The following is a 24,017-nucleotide window of genomic DNA, read 5'->3' as shown; positions in this document are numbered from 1 at the left end:
AGTATTTCCAGAATTTTCCACTAGACCTACTCTGAATCAGGGAACTAAGCTGTCCAACAGCAGCATGATGGAACAGTCCGTCCCTATATAAAAGCAATCAGTGCCTCGCAGGGGCTGAAATTGTTGATTTAGTACATGCATTACTGCTATAAGTCCGCATCCATCTTAGGATTCTACAGCTTAAATACAAAAATATTAACAAGTCCCAGCAAGCAATATATTATGGATTGGACAAGAAATAATTGAAGCTTACATCTAAGGGATACTTCGGCCTTCCTCCAGTTGCTATCACGATGTTTTCAGCAGTCACAACGGTCTACAAATAGAATTCATATTATTCAAGTCAAACTTGTTGGCACAGCAAATTGGGTAAAGTTGTCAAGAGATACACAGCAGCTCATCAGAGCTCTCAGTCTAAAACCTGCTACAAGAATGAATTGCAAACTTAAGTCCCACAGTTGTTAAACCGATGTTCACAAAATCTAGGCTGGTGTTCCAGTGCAGTCCTGAGGGAATGCTGCACTGCTGAAAGTGCTTAAGAACGTACAAAATAGGAGCAGAAGGCGGCCATCTGATTATTGTCGATCTTCTACCTCAACTCCACCTTCCTGCACTATCCCTTAATTCCCTTAGTATCCAAAAATCAATCGACCTCTGATTTGAATATACTCAACGACTGAGTACTCATGACTCTCTGGGGTAGAGAATTCCAAAGATCCACAACCTTTAGTGTGAAGAAATTTCTCCTCGTCTCAGTCCTAAATGGCCGACCCCTTATTCTGAGACTATGACCCCGTGTTCTAGATTCCCCAGACAGGGAAAACATTTTCTCAGCATCTAGTCTGCCAGACTGCTTAGGAATTATATATGTTTCAATTAGATCACCTCTCATTCTTGCAAACTCCAGGGCATATAGACCTAATCTACTCAATCTCTCATCTTATATCATAGCATTTCTATTAAAAATTTATATGCTCACACCAACAGAAACTGCCTTTGTAAACTGGTTATGCTGTAATTACACCCAGTGGTTTTCTCACTTCTGTAATACAGCAAACTTACTGAAGCAATATTTCACATGATTGATATAACAACCTTACTGATACTGCAAGATACAAGGTCTCACAAGATATGTTCTTCTTTATAAATTTTGCTCAAGATGCTAGTAACTTTTGTTTGTTCTTCCCTCCGAAAACTGCTTCTCCCAGGCTATTTATTTTGGCCTGGATTTCATGGTCAGCGGTGAACTGATGGCGATTGCCTCTGACATCAAAGAAAGCTACCCACAAAGATCTAGCAGTCTCTGTGGTGTGGATTTCCCCTTTCCCGATGTTAGTTTGAATCTGGCACCAAGTGAAGAGGATCCCCAGGCATCCAGGAAGTAAAATGCACTGATCACTTTTATTTAAGTTTCACAAGAACAAAATCAACGATTGGGATGTAACTGAAATATCAACGTTTAAAAAAAATTAAAATGTGGAATCATAATGGAGAAATTTGACATTCCGAAAATATAGAATTAGTTTTTCAGGGCCAGCAAGGCTGCTCAGCAGTAATTATGAACTGAGTATGCTGTTAAAAACCCAGTTACACCTCAATCAAAAAGGAGTAACTTTTTCAAGGGTTTTTACAGCAAGACTAATTGCATAATGTGGCAAGTTCTCATCAATTCAGTGATTTCTAATTGATTGCAGCCTGTGGGTTACTTCAACAGTGCACCCTGCGGGAAAGCGTAGAATCACTGACAGCAACTTCTGGATTTCCGAGTTGAACTGCGCATGTGCGGACTCCAGAAGTTGCTGTCAGTTTCAGAGCAGCAACGGCGACGAACAGTAAGAGTTTTTCCCAACTCGCACCGCAAAACCAATATGTTTACTTAACCTTCCTCCCCCCTCCAAAATAGTGGATTAGAGCTATTTGCTCAAGAAGTAAAAGGTTTCTTTCTTGACTTCTCCTAGGTCTCAGTCGACACATACAAACAAATGTGGTTGAGTACAATTCTGCTCAGGCTCGATGGGCCATATGGTCTACTTCGGCTCCTATTTGTGTTCTTGTGTTGCTGATGGTCCACAGCGTCTCATGGATGCCCAGTTTTGCATTTGCAACTTTTAGAAATCTATCCCATTTAGCACAGTGGTAGTGCCACACAACACGATGGAGGGTACCCTCAATGTGAAGATGGGACTTCGTCTCCACAAGGACTGTGTGGTCGTCACTCCTACCAATACTGTCATGGACAGATGCATCTGCGGCAGGCAGATTGGTAAAGACGAAGTCAAGAATGTTTTTCCCTCTTGTTGGTTCCCTCACCACTAGCCACAGACCTAGTCGATCAGCTATGTCTTTTAGGACTCGGTCAGCTCGGTCAGTAGTCGTGTTACCGAGCCACTCTTGGTGATGGACAATGAGGTCCCCCACCCAGAGTACATTCTGCATCCTTGCCATCCTCAGTACTTCCTCCAAGTGGCATTCAACATGGAGGAATACTGATTCAACAGCTAAGGGGGGTGCGGCAGGTGGTAATCAGCTGGTGGTTTCCTTGCCCATGTTTGACCTCATGCCATGAGACCTCATGGGATCCAAAATCGATGTTGAGGACTCCCAGGGCAACTCACTCCTGACTGTATACCACTGTGCCATCACCTCTGCTGGGTCTGTCCTGCCGGTGGGACAGGGATGGCGATGGTCACATCTGGGACATTGTCTGTAAGGTATGATTCAGTGAGTATGACAATGTCAGGCTGTTGCTTGACTAGACAGTGGGGCAGCTCTCCCAACTTTGGCACAAGCCTCCAGATGTTAGTAAGGAGGACTTTACAGGGTCGACAAGGCTGGGTTTGCCATGGTTGTTTCCGGTGCCTAGGTCAGTGCTGGGTGGTCCGTCCGGTTTCATTCCTTATCGACTTTTTAGCAGTTAGGTACAAATGAGTGGCTTGCTAGGCCATTTCAGTGGGCATTTTAAGAGTCAACCACATTTCTGTGGGTTTGGAGTCACATGGAGGCCAGACCAGCAGATTTCCTTCCCTAAAGGACATTAGTGAACCAGATGGATTTTTGCGACAATCGACATTGGTTTCATGGCCATCATTAGATTAGCTTTTTAACTCCAGATTTTTTTATTAATTGAATTAAGATTCCATCTTCTGCTGTTGTGGGATTCGAACCCATGTCCCCAGGAGAATACCTTGGGTCTCTGGGTTACTAGTCCAGTGAGAATACCACTACCTGCCCCCTACCATCTCAAAATACTTTAAAAAGTATCGAAACAAGTGCTGTAAATATAGAACTACAGATGCAGAAGCCTCACCTTTTTACCTTGTTTGGACTCCCCTTGAACAGTATGTTTGTCTACAAAAACACCTTTGAGATTCATATATTTCACCTTCCTGTTAAGGATAAAGAGAGGTTACATGTTCTGCTTTGGAAATTAAAAATATCCAAATGAAATGTAATTTCTGAAAAATAATGCTGAAATTTAATTTGCAGAAGAAACTGAAAAGGCTGCAAATTCCATTTAAAAACTGCCAGATGACATTGCTCGTGCTCACCTATCTTGAAGTTGCACTAGATGTCCCCAGTTTAAGGATTTCACATAGTTTTGAATAGCGTTTGCCATGCTACCCCTAAAGAGGAAAGCAAGCCATTAGTTACTCTCATCTAAACAAGCACAGAATACTGCAGATACTGGAAATCTGAAATAAAAGCAGAAAATGCTGGAAATACTCAGCAGGTCAGGCAGCTTCTGGGGGGAGAGAAAGAGAGTTAACATTTCAGGTCGATGACCTTCCAGAGCAGTTACTCTCATCAATGTAGTGAAATGCAACATTTACACATTGCACCAACCCAGGCACTGTATCAGCAATGGTATTCTTCAACATAAACCACCAATAATGAGATTATGCCACTAATCTTCTTACTTTTTCTTAGGCAGTTCCTCAGGAATAAGGATGGCTTTCTTCCACTCCAGGGTTGTGGGTCCTTAGGTGACTGAGCAGTCCACAGGTGGGGCAGTTGGTGTTTGATGAGGCGAGTGAATGGGATGCTCAAAATTCCGAACGCTCCTTCCGCTGTTTGCGCTTGGTCGCTGCCTGGACGTGTCGACGTTGTTCGAACTGGCTGACACCGTTCACTATTTTAGGCTGTCTCGGGCAAGAGATTCCCACAAATCAATGGAGATGTCACATTTTTTCAGGGAGGCTTTAAGGACATCCTTGTAGCATTTCCTCTGCCCTCCTGGTAGCCCCTTACTGTGACAGAGTTCGGAGTAGAAAGCTTGTTTTGGGAGTCTTGTGTCAGGCATGTGGAAGATGTGGCCCACCCAATGTAACTGACTAGCCATGACCAGTGTCTCAATAATGGAGAAATTGGCCTGTCCTGTCACTGAATGGGCCTTAAGCTAAACATCTGGAAGACGAAGGTCCTCTACTAGCCTGCTCCTGCAGTGCAACACTGCCCCCCGACTATCAAGATCCACGGCAAACCACTGGACAATGTAGATCACTTCCCATACCTTGGGAGCCTCCTCTCAGCAAGGGCTGACATCAACGATGAAACTCAGCATCGCTTCCAGTGTGCCAGCACAGCCTTTGGTTGTCTGAGGAAAAGAGTGTTTGACGACAAAGAGCTCAAACCTGGCACCAAGCTCATGCTCTACAGGGCCAGAGTATTACCTGCCCTCCTGTATGCGTCGGAAACATGGACACTGTCTGCCACTAATAAAACACTACTTAAGGGTTTGTTTTAATTTCAAACCAAATATCTCTTACTGCCCTGTGAGGCTACCACTAACAGTTGAAAGGTTGGTGAAGTGAACAGATGATGGGTAAATTTTCTCACTCTATGTAGCCTGATTCCAATTCATGTATAGTGAATGGTACAATGCCAAGCACACCAAGCTTACAACTGCATCCTGAGGTGTGTGGAACGGCATGCGACAAGCACACGAGAGCAACGGCAACAGAAATAAAACAATGCAGAACTGTAAGGCGATGGAACAATAAATGCCAAACAGGGATACACAATAAATGGGTGCTTAAAAAAAAACTTGCATTTTTATAGCACCTCAGGATGTCCAAAAATGCTCTACAACCAATGAAGTGTAGTTACTGGTGTAATGTAGAAAACACAGCAACCAATTTGTGCACAGAAAGCTCCCATAAACAAGAATGATCAGATAATCTATTTTTTAGTGATTCTGATTGAGGGATAAATATCGACCAAGATAACAGGGAGATCTCTTCTTCCTCTTTGAAATAGTGCTGTGGAATCTTTATATCCACCTGACAAGGCCTAGGTTTAATATCTCAACAACAATTTATATTTATAAAGTGCCTGTAATACAATGAAATGTCCCAAGGCACGTTACAGGAGCATTATAAAACAAAACATGGCACCGAGCCACAAAAAGAGATATTAAGTCAGATGACCAAAAGCTTGTTCAAAGAGGTAGGTTTAAGGAGTGCCTGAAAGGAGGAAAGCAAGATGGAAAGGCAGAGGTGTAGGGAGTATAGTCCAGAGCTTGGGGCCTAGGCAATTGAAGGCGCGGCCATCAATGGTGGAGCGACTAAAATCAGGGATGCACAAGAGACCAGAATTAGAGGAGCACAGATATCTTGGAGGGTTTGGGGCTGGTGGAGATAACAGAGATAGGGAAGAGCGAGGCCATGAAGGGATTTGAAAACAAGGATGAGAATTTTAAAAACAAGACTTTGCTTGACCGGAAACCAACGTAGGTCAGCGAGCACAGGGGTTATAGGGGAACGGGATCTGGTGCGAATTAAGACATGGGCAACAGAGTTTTGGATGACCTAAAATTTACAGAGATTAGAATGTGGGAGACCAGTCAGGAGTATGTTGGAATAGTCAAGTCTAGAGGTAATAAAGGCATAAATGAGGGTTTTAGCAGCAGATGAGTTGAGACGGGCAAAGTTTCATCCAAAAGAGCGATTTGCATTTATCAACTCAGGATATCCCAAAGCACTTTACAATGAGGTACTTTTGAACTGTAGTCACTGGTGTGATGTAGGACGCCAATTTGCGCACAGCAAATTCCCACAACGGCAATGTGATAATGACAAGACAATCTCTTTGTGATGTTGATTATGAGATAAATATTGGCCAGGACACTGGGGATAACTCCCCTACTCTTCAAAATAGTGCCATGGGATTTTTTTATGTCCATCTGCGAGATGGCAGATGGGGCCTCGATTTAATGTCTCTGCCAAAAGACAGCACCTGCAACAGTGCAGCATGCCCTTAGTATGCATTGGAGTGTCAGCCTTCATTTTTGTGCTCAAGTTTCTGGAATGGAATTTGAACCCACAAGACTGCACTACACTGACAGATAGAGGCAGAGGTACAGCAGAGGTCATTATCCAGGTTTGACTTCCTAGTCATAGAGGCCATTGAAGAAATAATAAAGGCAGAGAGCAGCAGATATTTCAAGAGATTTATAGTCAATCCTGACTTGGCATATCTAATCGTGGAATGTCTTGATGGCGATCTCTCTCAAAATATTGTAACAAATTTTGAGTTTAGCAAGCAATTTGGAAGGCAAATTGCATGTTAGCTTTTATTGGAAAGAGTACAAGAGTAAGGAAATCTTGTTGCAATTATATAGGACTTGGGCGAGATGATGCCTGAAGTACTGTGTACAATTGTGGTTTCCTTTCCCAAGGAAGGATATAATGCCTTGGAGGCGGTGGAATAAAGGTTCAATGGATTGACGCCTGGGATGAGGGGGCTGGCCCATGAGGAGAGATTGAGTGGAATGGTTTATATTGTCTGGAGTTTAGGAGAATGAGAGCTTTTTTTTTGTAATTCATTCATGAGATGTGGGCTGGAATTTTACGCGCCCCCCCCCCCACAAAGAGTGGGAAGGTGGCGGGCGGGAGAGCATAAAGTGGAGCCAGAGTGTAGGGGGACCCTTCCTGACCCACTCCCCCCTCCACTGCCACTTTACGCAGGGTGGCGGCGGTGACGATAAATGGCTTGCCCGCCTCAGGGCAATCAAGGCCCTTAAGTGGCCACTTAAGGGCCACCGCCCGCTGCCACGGGGATTTTACCTGTGGCCGGTAGGGCAGCCGAGGCCCGAGAGAAGCCGCCTGACAAAAGCAGGCGGCTCTCTGACGGCTTTGGGGGGGGGGGGGGGCCTCGTGATCGGGCACCCTGATTATCTAATCCAGTATCATTTGCAAATAATATTTAGAATGTTGTGTACAATTTTGGACATTCTTCTTTCAAAAGGAACATCAATGCATTGTGAAAGAGTCTGGACGCCATCATTGGAATAAAGTTCCAAAGATAACTGAACATTTATTATTTTAGTGAAGAAAATTAAAAGGTAATAGCCAGTTTTTAAGATTGTGAGGCATTGCTGAGAATGAGTATTTAACTTGGACAGAAGCAAGAAAGAAAAAAATCAACAAGCTTTAAGGTCTGCTGTCCTGTGCAGTGGAATTCCTTTAAGCGAGAGATAGACCTGCTTTTGGTTGAGACAGACATCACCTCTGATTAAAGGTAGTTACGGCAGGTAATTCAGAGCCAGAGTGATCTTCTGGATAATTTCAATCACCTAGATGGGTCAGAGTGGAATTTCCCACAAATTTTAAATCTGGTTGTTCACCTCTCCCGGGAAATCACATGGCTTTAGATGGGGTGGACAGTGTATATGTTGTTATGTGGTAGAGGCTGCATGGACCAGAGGGTCTTTACCTGTCATTAAGTCTGTCATTATTCATATGCTTGTTTCTAGATGAGAGAAGATTCCCTTTCCCTCATCTCCCCCACCTTCACCCTCATCCCCAGATGCATGGGGCAGACTCACAGTAAAACCAGTTAAAGTTCTGTGAATCTACCCGAGTTATGGTCAAGAATAAATTAACCAGTGCTTTATCTTTCTGTAGATTGGTGTCACCCATGTCAAGAAACTGATGGATTGGAGTTGATCCGTGATAAAGTAAACTGCACGTAGGCTAAGGAGGGAGGGGCTAAATGCGAAAACTGGCCTAATTTTGCATTCTAATTTACACTAAGTGCTCTCTACTCGGGGATGAGAACAATATATCTTTAATTTCTAGTAGAAGTATATTACTCCTTTAAGTAACTTCTTTCTACTCTCTGCAGTCCCCTTTAGCTCCTCTTCTATCCTATTTTAGATCTCCAGCTGCAAGAGTACACGAGCATAGAAGTTCATTAACTGATGACTAAAGCATATTTTTTGCCTGAGGACAGGCAGCCATGAATCAGACACCTGTTATTTTTGTTTGCTTGATGGGAACGCCTCCTTGAAGCAACCTGACAGCTGTATATTTAGCACGTGTCAGTTAAAGAGCAGGCAGGTTGGAATGATTTCTTCATCATATCACTAGAGGTGTGAGGCAATGTGCACTGCAGACTTGTTTAAGGTAAATTATCAAATGAACATTCTTTGTATTCCACTCATTTCCCAAACCTAACTGGCGCCTCACTGCCCAAAAGTGCCTTCGGGTGCCTGGTGAGATCATCGGACTGGTGCCGCATAAACTCAAAACGGATTAACTCATTTCCAATTGATGTCTTTAAGAAGCAGAAATGCCTCAGAAAGTTAAACACACTAGTCTTTGTAACTTTTAATCTTTATTGTACAGTCCGTGCAAACAGCCAAAAGTCAAAAGTTAACCGGTTTGTTTTTCATTCCTCTTTAAATCTTACAGTCCATTCCTTTGAAAACAATTTGCAGTGGTTATTATTCTAGGTGCAACATCTGCTGATTTTTGAGTATCAATTATTACAGAGATCTGCTGACATTAATAGGGGAAAGCTATCCCACAGGCTAGTTATATTACATAGCTTCTGTCAAAGGGAAGCAATTTCCACTTTGCATCAATTGAAATGGTGTACTCTAATCCTACTGAAGATATCCAGATGAAATTCTGACATGCTGTGGAGTGCCACCTTGGGAAAGTCATCTCACACTGCTTTACTACGACAGGAGCAACTGGTGAACTTTTTAAAATCTGCTTTTTCACTTAGGGGTTAGCACCACAGTCTCACAGCTCCAGCGACCCGGGTTCAGTTCTGGGTACTGCCTGTGTGGAGTTTGCAAGTTCTCCCTGTGACCACGTGGGTTTCCGTCGGGTGCTCCGGTTTCCTCCCACAGCCAAAGACTTGCAGGTTGATAGGTAAATTGGCCATAGTAAATTGCCCCTAGTGTAGGTAGGTGGTAGGAGAATTGAGGAAAGGTGGGGAAGTGGTAGGGAATATGGGATTAATATAAATGGGTGGTTGATGGTCGGCACAGACTCGGTGGGCCGAAGGGCCTGTTTCAGTGCTGTATCTCTAAACTAAACTAAACTAAACATTTAATCTCTCCTGCCTTCCACCTGATAACAGACCTTCCCTTTTGTTCTTTCCTCCCCTGCCCCCTTTCCCTGCCTCTGTATTTCAGTGTTTTAGCCATTATTTATCCCTCAACTGATGTCACAAAAAACAGATTATCTGGTCATTAGCACATTGCTGTTTCTGGGAGCTTGCTATGTACAAATTGGCTGCTGCATTTCCTACATTGCAACAATGACTATGCTTCAAACGTACTTCATTGGCTGTAAAGCACTTTGAGACATCCTGTGGTCATGAAAGACATGTCACAAATGACATAAGGGGTTATGAGGATAGTGTGGGAGAAAGGCATTGAAGCGGATGATCAGCCATGATCATATTGAATGGCGCGGCAGGCTCAATGGGCTGAATGGCCTACTCCTGCTTCTATGTTCCTATATAAATGCAAGCTGTTCTTTCCTTTTTTGCTGAGTGATTCCAGCATTTTCTGTTTATATTTCAGATTTCCAGCATCCGCAATATTTTGACAAATGCTGAATTATGGTTGTTACCATTTAGAATTGCTGCAGGTACTTTTTCCTTGGCCCTAGTGCAAAGGTTCACTTCCACAGACAAGCCCACGCTCCCTGTGATCTTCATCCTGAACTAAGTAATCTGGAATAGCTGGCCATGAGGTGAATAATGAACCCTTGACAAGTAGTGTAATTGAAATAGGATAGGTTACCACTGTATGCTATTGGTCATAATGATGCATAAGTGACAGACTGCACTTTTCAGGCTACAAACTACAAATCTGGTTTGTTGTGAAAAATAAAACTAGCAGAGGCACAAGTTAAAAACAAGAGATAGATAGAGCAGAATGTTTCATACTTAGGGCACAGAATCTGTTGCAAAACAATGAAACATCTCCAGGTTCTGTATTTTCCCAGAAATATTACACTTTCCATCTGTTGATGCAAAAATGATACACAAAAATGAATGTTCACAGGGTATTTCACCTGCCCCAGCACATTAGCTGCCTGGCAAAGTGGAGCGTCGCAGAAGATTCCTTGATACTTGGTCCTGATTGTACACCCTCTTTTGCTCCATCATGCGAATTGGGACAAAGAAAGATAATATGGGGCTGGCCATTTAAGACTGAGATGAAAAGAGATTTCTTCAGAGGGTTGAGAATCTTTGGAATTCTCTACTCTAGAGCTGTGGATGCTCAGTCATTGAGTATAATCAAGAAGAGAAATTGATAGATTTTTGGGTACGAAGGGAATTAAGGGATATGGGGATCATACAGGAAGGTGTTGACATAGATCAGCTATGATCTTGTTGAAGGGCAGAACAGGCTAAAAGGGTCAAATGGCCGACTCTAGTTCCTATTACTTATGTACTTATAATACAAGAGTAATGTCCCCAATCATACAACAGTGGCAATCAAAAAAGGTGTTGAGAGGCACAGAAACTGCCTAGCAGGTCATCCCAATACAATGTTTACACAGGTGAACTAATGACCTCTGATAGCAAGACACTGATAATTTGCCTACACCCCAGGAGGGTTGGTCAGCACCGACATTTATGCTCATCTGTGGTACTTGTTAAGCAAACCACCCAGTCAGCACCAGCAAGTCCTTCTGAACCAACACTAATTCATTAGTTAATTTATTAATTATCTCAGCAGCAAACTCTCTCGAGCTGTCGACATTGAGGACAAGACAGTTGTAAGCATTGCCAAAGCAAGTGTAGCCTTTGGCAGACTTTGAACATCAGTCTGGGAATGAACAGGACTAAGTCTGCCTACCAAAAAAAGTCTGTAGAGCAATAGTCCTGCGCACTCTGCTCTATGCATGTGAGCCTTGGACTGTGTACCAGCGTCATGCCAAGAAGCTCAACTACTTTCACTTCAGCTGCCTTTGGAAGCTTCTGAACGTTAGATAGCAGGACAAAATACCAGACACTGAGGTGCTCACCCGAGCTGGCATGCCAAGCATCCACACCATACTGAGACAGTCACAACTGAGTTGGGCTGGGCATGTAGCCAGAATGCCTGACACTCACGTACCAAAGTGAACCTTCTATGGACAGCTTGAGGGGTGCGCTCTCATGGAGGTCAAAGGAAGTGCTGCAGGGACACCTTGAAGGCATTGCTTAGGAGATTTGATATCAACCCCGAGTCCTGGGAGAAGCTCATCCAGGATCGCTGCACCTGGCGCAACCGAATAAAGAAGGGTGCTGCATCCTTCGAAAGCAAGTGCGTATCGGAAGTAGTGGGATAATGCAAGGAGAGGAAATCCCAAGCCAGCAGCTCGTCCATAACTCAATCTGCTGCAGTATCCTGCCCTATTTGCAGCAGAACCTTCGAGGTGCAGGTTGGCCTTAGCAGTCACCTTTGTACCCACTGGAACCCTACCAAACACGCCAGATGATGGATATGGTCATCTTTGCTTTGGATGACGAACAACAATTCATTAATCAAGAGAGGTATTTTCTCTGATACAAAGAAACTTCCAGGAACCAAAGGAGACATTTTTACACTCGTAACAGTCCTGCCAAATATGATTTACCACAAACAAATTTTAAAATGTAGAGTCCTTTATGTTTCAAAAGAAGACATTTCCAATTTTCCATTACAGTACCTCACACTGATGTTACATCTGCTCCCTCACATAGTTAGGCAAGGAACTTATTTAAACACTTCTTCCCAACCCAATCCCTCAAATTAATCAACAGAATTAGAAGTAAAGGATGTCAAGAGTAATCATGACTCTATTAGCACTTAATTTTGTTTTTAATGGCTCTGCTAGTGGGACAACTTCATTAAAATACATGTCATGACCAGTAGTTTTATGCTAACCACGAAAGCTCCATCCATCAAGTCTAAAGATTAATTGCAGTCCTCTCATTATGATTTATTGTACAGTATGTATAATCTATTGCATGGCTGCTCCAGGTGCAGGGAAAGGAGAAACTACGGCTTGGTTTTAGGGAAAACATTACTAGTTACAAAGTACTTGTGCTGCCAAAATTGTTTGCATCAATTTATGGTTGCCATGAGAGTAAAAAGTCATGCAGACCAGAAGATCCCAGGTTCCAGTGCTGATCTGCGCTGAGTTAGTTGATCTTATCCAGAATCAAGGCAGAGCTACTATAATTGGTCAAGCACCTCAGTGCCAGGCAAAAGAAAATAGGATTCACAATGCCGACTTCTATCCAACATCCCCAACCCACTAAAAAGTGTGCATATGCGGTTGTGAGGGATAGCTGCGATACTTGCCACAGTCAGTCAAAGCTCACAAACTAGACTCATACTTGCCGAAGAAGGGATACTAGGGTGAGCTGATAGTAATTGAAATGGTGTCCATGTTACTGTACATCAGAGAAGGTCTGGGGACAAAAGGTAATGAAGGGAAATAAAAGGACTTTATTGCAAGTCTTCGTCTGAAAATCTCAAGCAAACTACAAGTTTTCAAGAAGTTTAGAGAAGGATTACTGTGGTGGTCCTATTAATGCAAAAATGCAACTTAAAAAAAAAATCAAACTACAGCACTTCCAAATATAGCACTGTATCACATCCTCACAGCATCCTGAAGCCCTTCACAACGAATGGATTACTTTTGAAGTGCACTCACTGTTGCAATATACTGAAGAGGAACTGCCAATTTACACACAGCAAGATCCCACAACCAGCAAATGAGATGAATGACCAATTAATCTGCTTATGGTAAGGTTAATTAAGGGGAGTGATGTTGGCCAAGTAACCAGAACTATCTGCTCTTCTTTGATTAGTGCCACAGGATCTTTTATATCCCCCTCTGAGTTACCAGACATCTCATCAAAAGATGGCACCTTAGACAATATAGCACTCCCACAGTACTGCACTGAAGTGTCCATCTAAATTGTGCACTCAAGTCTTGGAGTGGGAGTTGAACCCTCAAAACCTTCTGACTTTGTGTAAGGATTCTGCCAACTGAGCCAAGCTAACACTTGCTTACTTTAAATATAATGCTAGCTAAGGAGCAAAACTGTGCCTTTGTGTCCCTGGTTCTAAGCATCAAGCAGGAGGGAGAAGGCAACCAACTCTCAGGTCTAGGCAATATGCTTGCGCAACTAATGCCTTAGAGGTGCGAGCAAACAACTTGGGCCAGTTGTCTGTTGATTCTTTCATCCACCTGCCATGAGTAAAGATTAATTATACTCCTCTCATTATGATTTATTGTACAGTGTGTATAAATCTATCATCCTGGGATAAATGCCTCACCGCTTCTCAGGACCTCCAACTATGATACTAAACAAGCAAATAATTAATTCTATTTATTTTTAAGTATTAAAATTTTGAACATACCAGTCATGCTGCACAGGCAGGGGTATATTCCAACCATAATTCTTGGCATCTTTCATGGCACCCCCGAGCAGGGCTGCATGGTGCATTAGTTTTTTGGGAATGCAGCCCACATTGACACAAGTACCACCGAGACCCCATCTGGTGCCTAGAATGACAGCAAACAATGATGTAAGTTCCACACCTTCTTGCAACAAAACAGATGCCACATTCCAAAGTTAAAAAATACACAAGATTGAGAGAAGAATTGTATTTCTACAATGCTTTTCATGTCCTCAGGACCTCCCAAAGTGCTTCACAGCCAATGAATTGCTTATGCTGTTTTGTAAGTAAATATGGTAGCTGTGCTGCACCCAACAAGGCCCGACCGACAGAAAGTGAGATAAATACCCAGGTAATATACTTTGGTAGTGTTGACTGTCAAAACTGATACACCAGGAGAGTTCCCAGCTCTTTTTCAAATAGTGCCACGGCATATTTTCCACCTGCCTACACAGGCAGACGGGGCCTCAGTTTAACATCTCGTCTGAAAGATGGCACTTCTGACAGTGCAGCAATCCCTCGATAACAAGATGTCAGACTAAATTATGTACTTCCAATTCAGAAGCGAGAATGCGACCAATCAAGTGAATCTGATCCCTAGTGTTACTTTACTCATAAGTGAAACCGATTAGCGGTTTACAGGTTTATGTAAAAAGGGAATTTTAAAAAGTTATATTTTTGCTGTTTGCCTTTTTTCAAAAAAAAACCTCGAGTCTTTCTCCCTCTATCACCACACCTCATCCCTGATCAAAGGGCAGTCAGGTGCTTTGGGCGCCACAATTCCTGTCTGCTTGTTTTAGCAATAAAGTAGATAGGATTAGAAAATGGTGAAACAAATTGTGAACTTGCCTCAACTAACTTTACATTTGTCAACATAACTAGCACTTCAAATTTCACAAGAAAATTAAACCAAGGGCTAAGAAACAGAGGGAAAGTATCTTCCATTGAAACTTTCCTGTTCACCACACAACAACCCTTGGTAGAACAGGCCAAATGTCAGCAGAAATGGGGTCCTGTTCAACTGGGAGGTGGAAGAAGCTGGAGTATTGATGGTGGAGTGCAGGGAGAGGCTGCAGGTGAGGCAGGGTAGCAAAGGTGGGAGGCAGCAAGATAGTGGAGCTCAGTCCTAAGGGGCAACCAACACAAGGAAGGACGAGAAGTTCCATTTATAAATTGCTTTTGTTCCAAGAAAGTTGGAACCCTTTATTGGACATATGAACATATGAATTAGGAGCAGAAGTAGGCCACTCGGCCCTTCGAGTCTACTCTGTCATTCTATAAGTTCGTGGCTGAACTGATTACTCCATATTTCCATCTACCCCTGATAACTTTCCACCCCCTTATCAAGAATTTATCTATCTCTGCCTTAAAAATATTCAAAGACTCTGCTTCCACCACCTTTTGAGGAAGAGAATTGCAAAGACTCACGACAGAGAAAAAATTTCTCCTCATCTCGGTCTTAAATGGGTGACCTCGTTTTTAAACAGTGACCCCTAGTTCTAGATTCTCCCACAAGGGGAAACATCCTTTCCACATCCACCCTGTCAGGCCCCTCAGGATCTTATATATTTCAATCTAGTTGCCTCTTACTCTTCTAAAGTCCAGCGGATACAAGCCGAGCCTGTCCAATCTTTCCTCATAAGACAGCTTGCCCATTCCAGGTATTAGTCTAGTAAACCTTCTCTGTACTGCCTCCTGCACATTTACATCCTTCCTGGGCGGCACAGTGGCGCAGTGGTTAGCACTGCAACCTCACAGCTCTAGGGACCCGGGTTCGATTCTGGGTACTGCCTGTGTGGAGTTTGCAAGTTCTCCCTGTGTCTGCGTGGGTTTTCTCCGGGTGCTCCGGTTTCCTCCCACAAGCCAAAAGACTTGCAGGTTGGTAGGTAAATTGGCCATTATAAATTGTCACTAGTATAGGTAGGTGGTAGGGAAATATAGGGACAGATGGGGATGTTTGGTAGGAATATGGGATTAGTGTAGGATTAGTATAAATGGGTGGTTGCTAGTCGGCACAGACTCGGTGGGCCGAAGGGCCTGTTTCAGTGCTGTATCTCTAATCTAATCTTAACTAAGGAGACCAGTACTGTACACAGTACTCCTGATGTGGTCTCACCAATGCCCTGTATAGCTGAAGCGTAACCTCCCTACTTTTGTATTCAATTCCCCTCACGATAAACAATAACATTCTATTTGCTTTCCTAATTACTTGCTGTACCTGCATACTAACTTTTTGCGATTCATGCACTAGGACACCCAGATCCCTCTGCATCTCAGAGCTCTGCAATCTCTCACCATTTGGATAATATGCTTCTTTTTTATTCTTCCTGCCAAAGTGGACAATTTCACACTTTCCCACATTATACTCCATTTGGCAGGTCTTTGCCCACTCACTTAACCTATCTATATCCCTTTGTAGCCTCCTTATGTCCTCTTCACAAGTTACTTTCCTATCTATCTTTGTGGCATCAGCAAATTTAGCAACCATACCTTTGGTCCCGTCTTCTAAGTCATTTATATAAATTGTAAAAAGTTGAGGCCCCAGCACAGATCCCTATGACATACCATTCGTTACATCTTGCCAACCAGAAAATGACCCATTTATGCCTACTCTCGGTTTCCTGTTAGCTAGTCAATCTTCTATCCATGCCAATATGTTACCCTCTACACCATGAGCTTTTATTTTCTGCAATAACCTTTGATGTGCCATCTTCTCAAATGCCTTCTGGAAACCTAAGTACAATACATCCACCCATTCCCCTTTATCCACAGCACACGTAACTCCCTCAAAGAACTCCAATAAATTGGTTAAACATGATTTCCCTTTCACAAACCATGTTGACTTTGCCTGATTACCTTGAATTTTTCTAAATGCCCTGCTATAACATCTTTAATAATATCTTCCAACATTTTCCCGAAGCTAACTGGCCTGCAGTTTCCCACTTTCTGTCTCCCACCCTTTTTGAATAAAGGAGTTACATTCGCGATTTTCCAATCTAACGGAACCTTCCCCGAATCTAGGGAATTTTGGAAAATTAAAACTAACGCATCAACTATCGCACTGGCCACTTCTTTTAACACCCTAGGATGAAGTCCATCAGGACCCGGGGACTTGTCAGCCCGCAGCTCCAACAATTTGTTCAGTACCACCTCCCTGGTGATTGTAATTTTCTTGAGTTCCTCTCTCCCTTCCATTTCCTGACTTACAGCTAATATTGGGATGTTATTTGTATCCTCAATAGTGAAGACCAATGCAAAATATCTGTTCAATTCATCTGCCATCTCCTTATTAATTCCCAGATTCACTTTATACAGGACCAACGCTCACTTTAACTCTTTTCTTTTGTAAATATCTATAGAAACTCTTACTGTATGTCTTTATATTTCTAGCTAGCTTTACTCTAATTTTACCTTCCTTATCAAACTTTTAGTCATTCTTTGCTGTTTTTTATATTCTGTCCAATCTTCTGAACTGCCTCCCATCTTTGCACAATCATAGGCTTTTTCTTTAACTTAGATACTATCTTTAACTGGACAACTCTGCAAGGTGGCATTGGGGCTGGTGGGTGGGGGAGTGGTAGGTAGTCTTCAGGCCCCTCTGGGATTGGAAAGTCACAGCCTGCTTGGTGGTCTGGATCAGGGCCTAGTTGAGCAGTGGAGTCGAGGTTTAAGGCCTGCCAGGAGGCCGGAGCTGAAGCCTAGTTCCATTTGGAGCAGAGTCAAGGCTTGCCAGTAGGTCCAAGTCACTACAATCTACCACTCAACCCTGTTGCTATATCCATTTTTGTTAATTCCATAGAAGAGGAGAATATTACTCATGGTACTTTAGGGAAATAGAAAGATTGCAGCTCGATACAGAGACTGTGAATCCAATTGATGCAATTTTATTTCAGTCTCCCAGTGTTAGTGTTCCTAATTACTGTGTATCTGAGGGAGCTTCAATCAATTTTACCATGTGTCGACACCTGAGGAATGGTCACTTGAGCAAGGTATGAGAGGGCTACTGGCACCCATAGACTAGACAGGTGGAACTGACCCCAGCATGAGTTGCTGTCTTTTGAACGTGGGGGGTAAGAAAGGAGGGAAGGAGAACAAGACTAAAAAGTATTCATCTACTGTAAATCACCAAATTACATTACCTTCTTTGGCCTCCAAATTACATTACCACATCCTGCCTAAACATACATTCACTATTTGTGCTTGCACCAGAGAGGGTACAGAGGATATTGGTAGTAATTGATAGAAGGATTAGAGGATAGTTGAGGATTATTTTTTTTTCACCCAGAGGATGGTGGGGGCCTGGCACTCATAGCCTGAAAGGATGGTAGAGGCAGAAACCCTCATCCCATAGATGAAACATTAGAATATGCACTTGAAGTACTGTTACCGACAGGGTACAGACCAAGAGCTGGAAGGTGGAATTAGGCTTGGTAGCTCTTTTTCGGCTGGGATGGACACAATGGGCTGTGCTGTAAATCATTCTATGTTTCTGTGTTTTATGATAAATGGTCAGGCCACAAACCCAAATGCAATGAAATAGTAGCTTTCATCCAAAATATGGCCTACATCAATAAACCAGCAAAATTAAAATTGGAACAACACATGCCAGCTATCTCCTGCAGCACAGGATGAGTGACTTCTGTGGCAGCTTTTTTAAAGGCTATAGTAGAAGTTTAGTCTCAACAGTACAGTGACAGCACTCAAATTCTAACACTACAACTTGTAACTATATCAATCTAAATGTAATGTTAAAATTCAAGGAAAGGGAGGTACAAATGACCAACCCTAGCAGTTTTAGTATTGTAGCAGAGAAAGCTATTTTCTTACCTTTAGGCGAAGGCTCCACGTAATCTAACACGGCTACTTTTCTGTCATACTTGGCCGCTGTGGGGAATTAAATATAAGCAGTGATTAGACTGCAGATCTGTTTGTGCAACAGCCAAATAGTGATTATAAGAATTATAATAATACTTCCATCTATACATTATTTGGTAATAGGCGGCGACACCACCCTCCGCACTGTGCTCACACACGAGCATGTTCCCGGTTTATCAGTGAGATATAGGAAAAGGGCACCTGACTATGCCCTTAGTCAGGGGAAGAGTGTGAGGCACAAGGGAGGGAGCAAAGAGCCACACACTGTTCTAGCGTGAGAAGTAGAATACATTTAGAAAGGGAGAATATTGTATCTCGTTATACATTTTTCAAACGTAATTTAATAAACTCAAAAATGTCAAATTAATAGTACTTCATTCCAATGCTGGGCCAGGAAAAGGGATTAAAATAGTCATCCTTTACACCCTTTCAATTTCCCATTTCTCACAACTGAAGTCCTCCACCTAGTGGCTCAGTTAAGAATGCTGGACAGTTAGATGATATATTAGCTAATTAACGAAAGCCAAAATCGCTGTCTGCAGGGCCAGTGATAGACACAGGTCAGTGACCAGACAGAACTTTCGAAATCATAAAGCAGCTCTGTCCCTTTAGTGATGACATAATAACTCAAGGATGCCACTCGAACAAATATTTTATCCACCGAGTTGATCTAACAGCTTTTTTTCTCAAAAAATATACTTTATGCATAAAATGTTGCTAAGTACATTACATAACTATTCAATTCCATCAGTCTACTGTCAAACATCAGTAAAGTGATGGAAGGTGTTATCGACAGTGGTATCAAGCGGCACTTGCTTAGCAATGACGCTCAGTTTGGTTCCGCCAGGGCCACTCAGCTCTTGACCTCATTACAGCCTTGGTTCAAACATGGAAAAAAGAGCTGAACTCAAGAGGTGAGGTGAGAGTGACTGCCTTTGACATCAAGGCAGCATTTGACTGAGTATGGCATCAAGGAGCCCTAACAAAACTGAAGTCAACGGGAATCAGAGGGAAAACCCTCCACTGGTTGGAGTCACACCTAGCACAAAGGAAGATGGTTGTGGTTGTTGGAGGTCAATCATCTCACCTCCAGGACATCACTGCAGGAGTTCCCCAGGGTAGTGTCCTAGGCCCAACCATCTTCAGCTGCTTCATCAATGACCTTCCTTCAATCATAAGGTCAGAAGTGGGGATGTTTGCTGATGATTGCACAATGTTCAGCACCATTCGCAACGACTCAGATACTGAAGCAGTCCGTGTAGAAATGCAACAAGACCTGGACAACATCCAGGCTTGGGCTGATAAGTGGCAAGTAATATTCAGACCACAGAAGTGCCAGGCAATGACCATTTCCAACAAGAGAGATCTAACCATCTCCCCTTGACATTCAATGGCATTACGATCGCTAAATCCCCCATTATCAATATCCTCGGGGTTACCATTGACCAGAAACTGAACTGGAATATTCATATAAATACTGTGGCTACAAGAGCAGGTCAGAAGCTAGGAATCCTGTGGCGTGTAACTCACCTCCTGACTCCCCAAAGCCTGTCCACCATCTACAAGGCACAAATCAGGTGTGATGGAACACTCGCCACTTGCCTGGATGGGTGCAGCTCCAACAACACTCAAGAAGCTTGACACCATCCAGAACAAAGCAGCCCACTTGATTGGCACCCCATCCACAAACATTCACTCCCTCCACCACCGACGCACAGTGGCAGCAGTCAGCACCATCTACAAGATGCACGCACGGCAGCAACACACCAAGGCTCCTTAAACAGTACCTTCCAAACCCACGACCTCTACCAACTGGAAGGACAAGGGCAGCAAATGCATGGCAACACCACCACCTGCAAGTTCCCCTCCAAGTCACAAGCTATCCTGACTTGGAACTATATTGCCATTCCTTCACTGTCACTGGGTCAAAATCCTGAAACTCCCTTCCTAACAGCACTGTGGGTATACCTACCTCACATGGACTGCAGCGGTTCAAGAAGGCAGCTCACCACCACCTTCTCAAGGGCAATTAGAGATGGACAATAAATGCTGGCCTAGCCAGCGACACCCACATCCCATGAATGAATTTTTAAAAATTGGCATTACATAAAATGCAATACAACTTCTTTTAATACAGTACAAGGCACTTAGATATTCGACCATCATACCTGCACCAGCTCTCTGGAAGTGCCATCCACTTGCTCCCATTCCCCTGTCCCTTCCCCACAGTCTTTACCCTGAGAGCAGTTAGAATGTGGAACTCGCTACTACAGGGAGGCAAACAGTACAAATTCATTTAAGGAAAACCTGGATAAACATGAGGGAGACCGGGAGAGAAGGTTCTGCTGAGAGTGTGAGATGAAAAGGGGTGGAAGAAGCTTGTGTGAAGTATAAACACCAGCACAGACCAGTTGGGCCAAATGGCCTGTTACTGTGCTGTAAATTCTATATCAAAGGTTTACAATTTTCTTTTTCAAAAATTTATTCCCTTGCCTCTTAAAAGCTACTATGGATTTTGCTTCCATCACTGTTTCTGATACAGCATTCCATGTCCTAACAATCCTCTGCGCAAATCTTAAATTTGTGCTCTCTAGTTACTGACTCAACACCGATAAAAAGTTTTTCCTGAATTACCTTACCAAAATCCCTCACAATTCTGAAAACCTCTATCAGACCTCCCTTTAACCTTCTCTATTCTAATGAAGAGTGCCCCAGTTTCTCTCGTCTCTCCTCATAACTAAAGCCTCTCATTGCTGGTAACATTTTAGTAGATCATTTCTGCGCCATTTTCATGCCCTTAGTATCTTTCCTAAAGTAAGACACCAAAACTGGAAACAATATTCTAACCGTGGCCTAACCAGTGATTTGTATAGGTTTAGCAACACCTCTTGGCTTTTGCACTCTGTACCTCTTTTATAAACCCAGGCTCCTATAAGGTTTGTTTGCAGCTAGATCAACTTGTCGTCCCACTTTTCAAAGATTTGCACATCTCCAATTTTGTATTGTCAATTACGCGTTCTCAATTTTTTGAACTTCTGTACATGCTTATTAAATATAAATAAAGGGCAATCACTGCTTGGAACTCAATTGCATTTTTAAAAATTCATTCATGGGATGTGGACATTGTTGACAAGGCTCTGCACTTATTACCCATTCCAATCCAACAGAGGGGTTTGCTAGGCTATTTCAGAGGCCAGTTAAGAGTCAACTACATTGCTGTGGGAGTGGAGTCACATATAGACCAAACCGGGTAAGGATAGCAGATTTCCTTCCTTAGAGGACATAGTGAAGCAGTTGGGTTTTTATAATAATTTAAGGTCACCATTACTGAGACGAGCGTTTTATTCCAGATTTATTTAATTAACTGAATTTAAATTTCCCAGCTGCTGTGCTGGGATTTGAACTTGTCTTCAGATCGTTAGTTCTGGCCTATTAACCTTAGTTAGACCTATTTACCAATACCACCACTCCCTGCTCCCTTCCAATCATCCAAATATACACTACTCAAAACTTATAAATTACTGAGCATTTAAGCATTTTCATAACAGAAATAACAGCAAGCAAAAAAGCATTTTTAATAATTTATTGAACGATTTGATTTAGATCAGCACCAAAGTGAAACACAGAGAAAAGAACTTGTATTTCAGAAATTTTCACATTGTCACATCTCTCACCGAGTCCTGAAACAATTCACAGAAAATTAATTATTTTGAAGAGCAGTCACAATTCCTCTGTAAGTACACTTTACTAGCTGGCTCCCTCAAACACTGCTGAGATGGGCGACCAATCAGGCTGGCAACAGTGTTGGCCAGGACACTGGGAGAATGCCATCTAGAATAGCACCATGAGATCACTGGTGTTTACCCAAAAAGGCAGATGGGGCCTGCGTTTAACATCTCTTCCAAAAGACAGTGGGGAAAGGGAGCCCTCTAATTATTACAAATAATTTGTTAGCCTGTTGAAATTTATCAAGCCTGTTTATAAAAATAAATTTTAAAAGGGTCAATTAAACATTGAGAATCAACAAAACAGCACAGGAATAGGAATAAAGTGACAATGTGGTAGGAAACAGGTGCTCAAATGATTAACTTTTTAACAGACTAATAAGAGTAATTTACACCGAGGCCCCTGTAGGTGTTAAAAGGTTTAAGTGTTGGTTTATATTACACACACCATAATTATAGCCAGCCTAAAGCCCTTCACCTCACTGTGCAGAAACCTTAGTACTCAACAATATAGCTCCATCAGTGAGTATAATCATGCATCTTCAATGGGTAGGAATCAGTGGGAGGGACAAAAGGAAAGGGAAAATGTACTGAACTCTGGCAGGAGTGTTCCTATTCTACAATTTTGAAGTTGTAAGTGGATTTTCCAAGTGAGGAGCTCTTCCGACCATCAGTACCAAACAGAAAATATTAATGTATATAACATGCATACTGAAGTGGTTATAGTTCTGAACTAGCAAACCAGAGGTCATTTGAATAATCAAAACAGTGAAGAGGAATATAGGAACTTATAGCAGGAGTATGCCAATCAGCCCATCAAGCCTGCTCCGCCATTCAATACGATCATGGCTGATGATCCACTTCAATGCCTTTTTTCCACACTATTCCCATATCCCTTTATGTCACTGATATTTAGAAATCTGTCGATCTCTGCTTTAAACATACTCAACGACTAAGCTTTCACAGCCCTTTGGGGTAGAGAATTCCAAAGATTCACAACCCTCTAAAGAAATGTCTCCTCATCTCGGTCCTAAGTGGCTTCCCCCTTATTTTGAAATTGTGTCCCCCGGTTCTAGACTCCCCAACCAGGGGAAACATCTTACCTGCATCTACCCTGTCTATCCCTTTAAGTATTCTGTAGGTTTCAATTAGATCACCTCTCATTCTTCAAAACTCTAGAGAAAATTGGCCCAGTTTCCCCAATCACTCTTCATAGGACAATCCCGCCATCCCAAGAACAAGTCTGGTGAACCTTCGTTGCACTCCCTCTATGGCAATAATATCCTTCCTAAGGTAAGGGAAACAAAACTGTACACAGTACTAGAGGTGCAGTCTAACCAAGGTTCTCCTGTCCTCAAATCCTCTTGCGATAAAGGCTAACATACCATTAGCCTTCCTAATTGCTTGCTGTACCTGCATGTTAGCTTTCGGTGACTTATTGACGAGGACACCCAGGTCCCTTTGTTCATCCACGCTTTCTAATCTCTTACTATTTAAGAAATACTCTGCACATCTATTCCTCCTAGCAAAGTGGATAACCTCACAATTTTCCACATTATATTCGATCTGCCATTGTTCATGTCCACTCACTAAGTCTATCCAAATCCCCTCCAGCCTCTGCCCTACTCTTGCAGCCACAGCATTTAAATGGTTGGTCCAGTTAAGTTTCTGGTCAATGGTGACCACCCCCTGCAAAGGATGTTGACGTTGAGTGAACTCAACTGCCAGGA

General features: G+C 42.7%; 1 protein-coding gene across 1 annotated transcript in view; it reads right to left on the bottom strand.

Annotated features, from left to right (window-relative positions):
• Positions 1 to 24,017, bottom strand: part of txnrd2.2 (thioredoxin reductase 2, tandem duplicate 2) — a 76,072-nt gene that overhangs the window by 46,921 nt on the left and 5,134 nt on the right. The window contains exons 3-7 of the mRNA XM_068054667.1: positions 18,515 to 18,571; positions 13,649 to 13,793; positions 3,549 to 3,623; positions 3,308 to 3,386; positions 254 to 316 (exon numbers count right to left, since the gene is read on the bottom strand). Of these exons, the coding sequence (XP_067910768.1) occupies positions 254 to 316; positions 3,308 to 3,386; positions 3,549 to 3,623; positions 13,649 to 13,793; positions 18,515 to 18,571 (419 nt within the window). The remainder of the gene's footprint in view (positions 1 to 253; positions 317 to 3,307; positions 3,387 to 3,548; positions 3,624 to 13,648; positions 13,794 to 18,514; positions 18,572 to 24,017) is intronic.

Source organism: Heterodontus francisci, chromosome 23 (assembly GCF_036365525.1).
Source record: "Heterodontus francisci isolate sHetFra1 chromosome 23, sHetFra1.hap1, whole genome shotgun sequence".
NCBI lineage: Eukaryota > Metazoa > Chordata > Chondrichthyes > Heterodontiformes > Heterodontidae > Heterodontus > Heterodontus francisci.
Note: the sequence above shows the minus strand (reverse complement) of the source record. Positions and strands in the feature narration are given on the sequence as shown.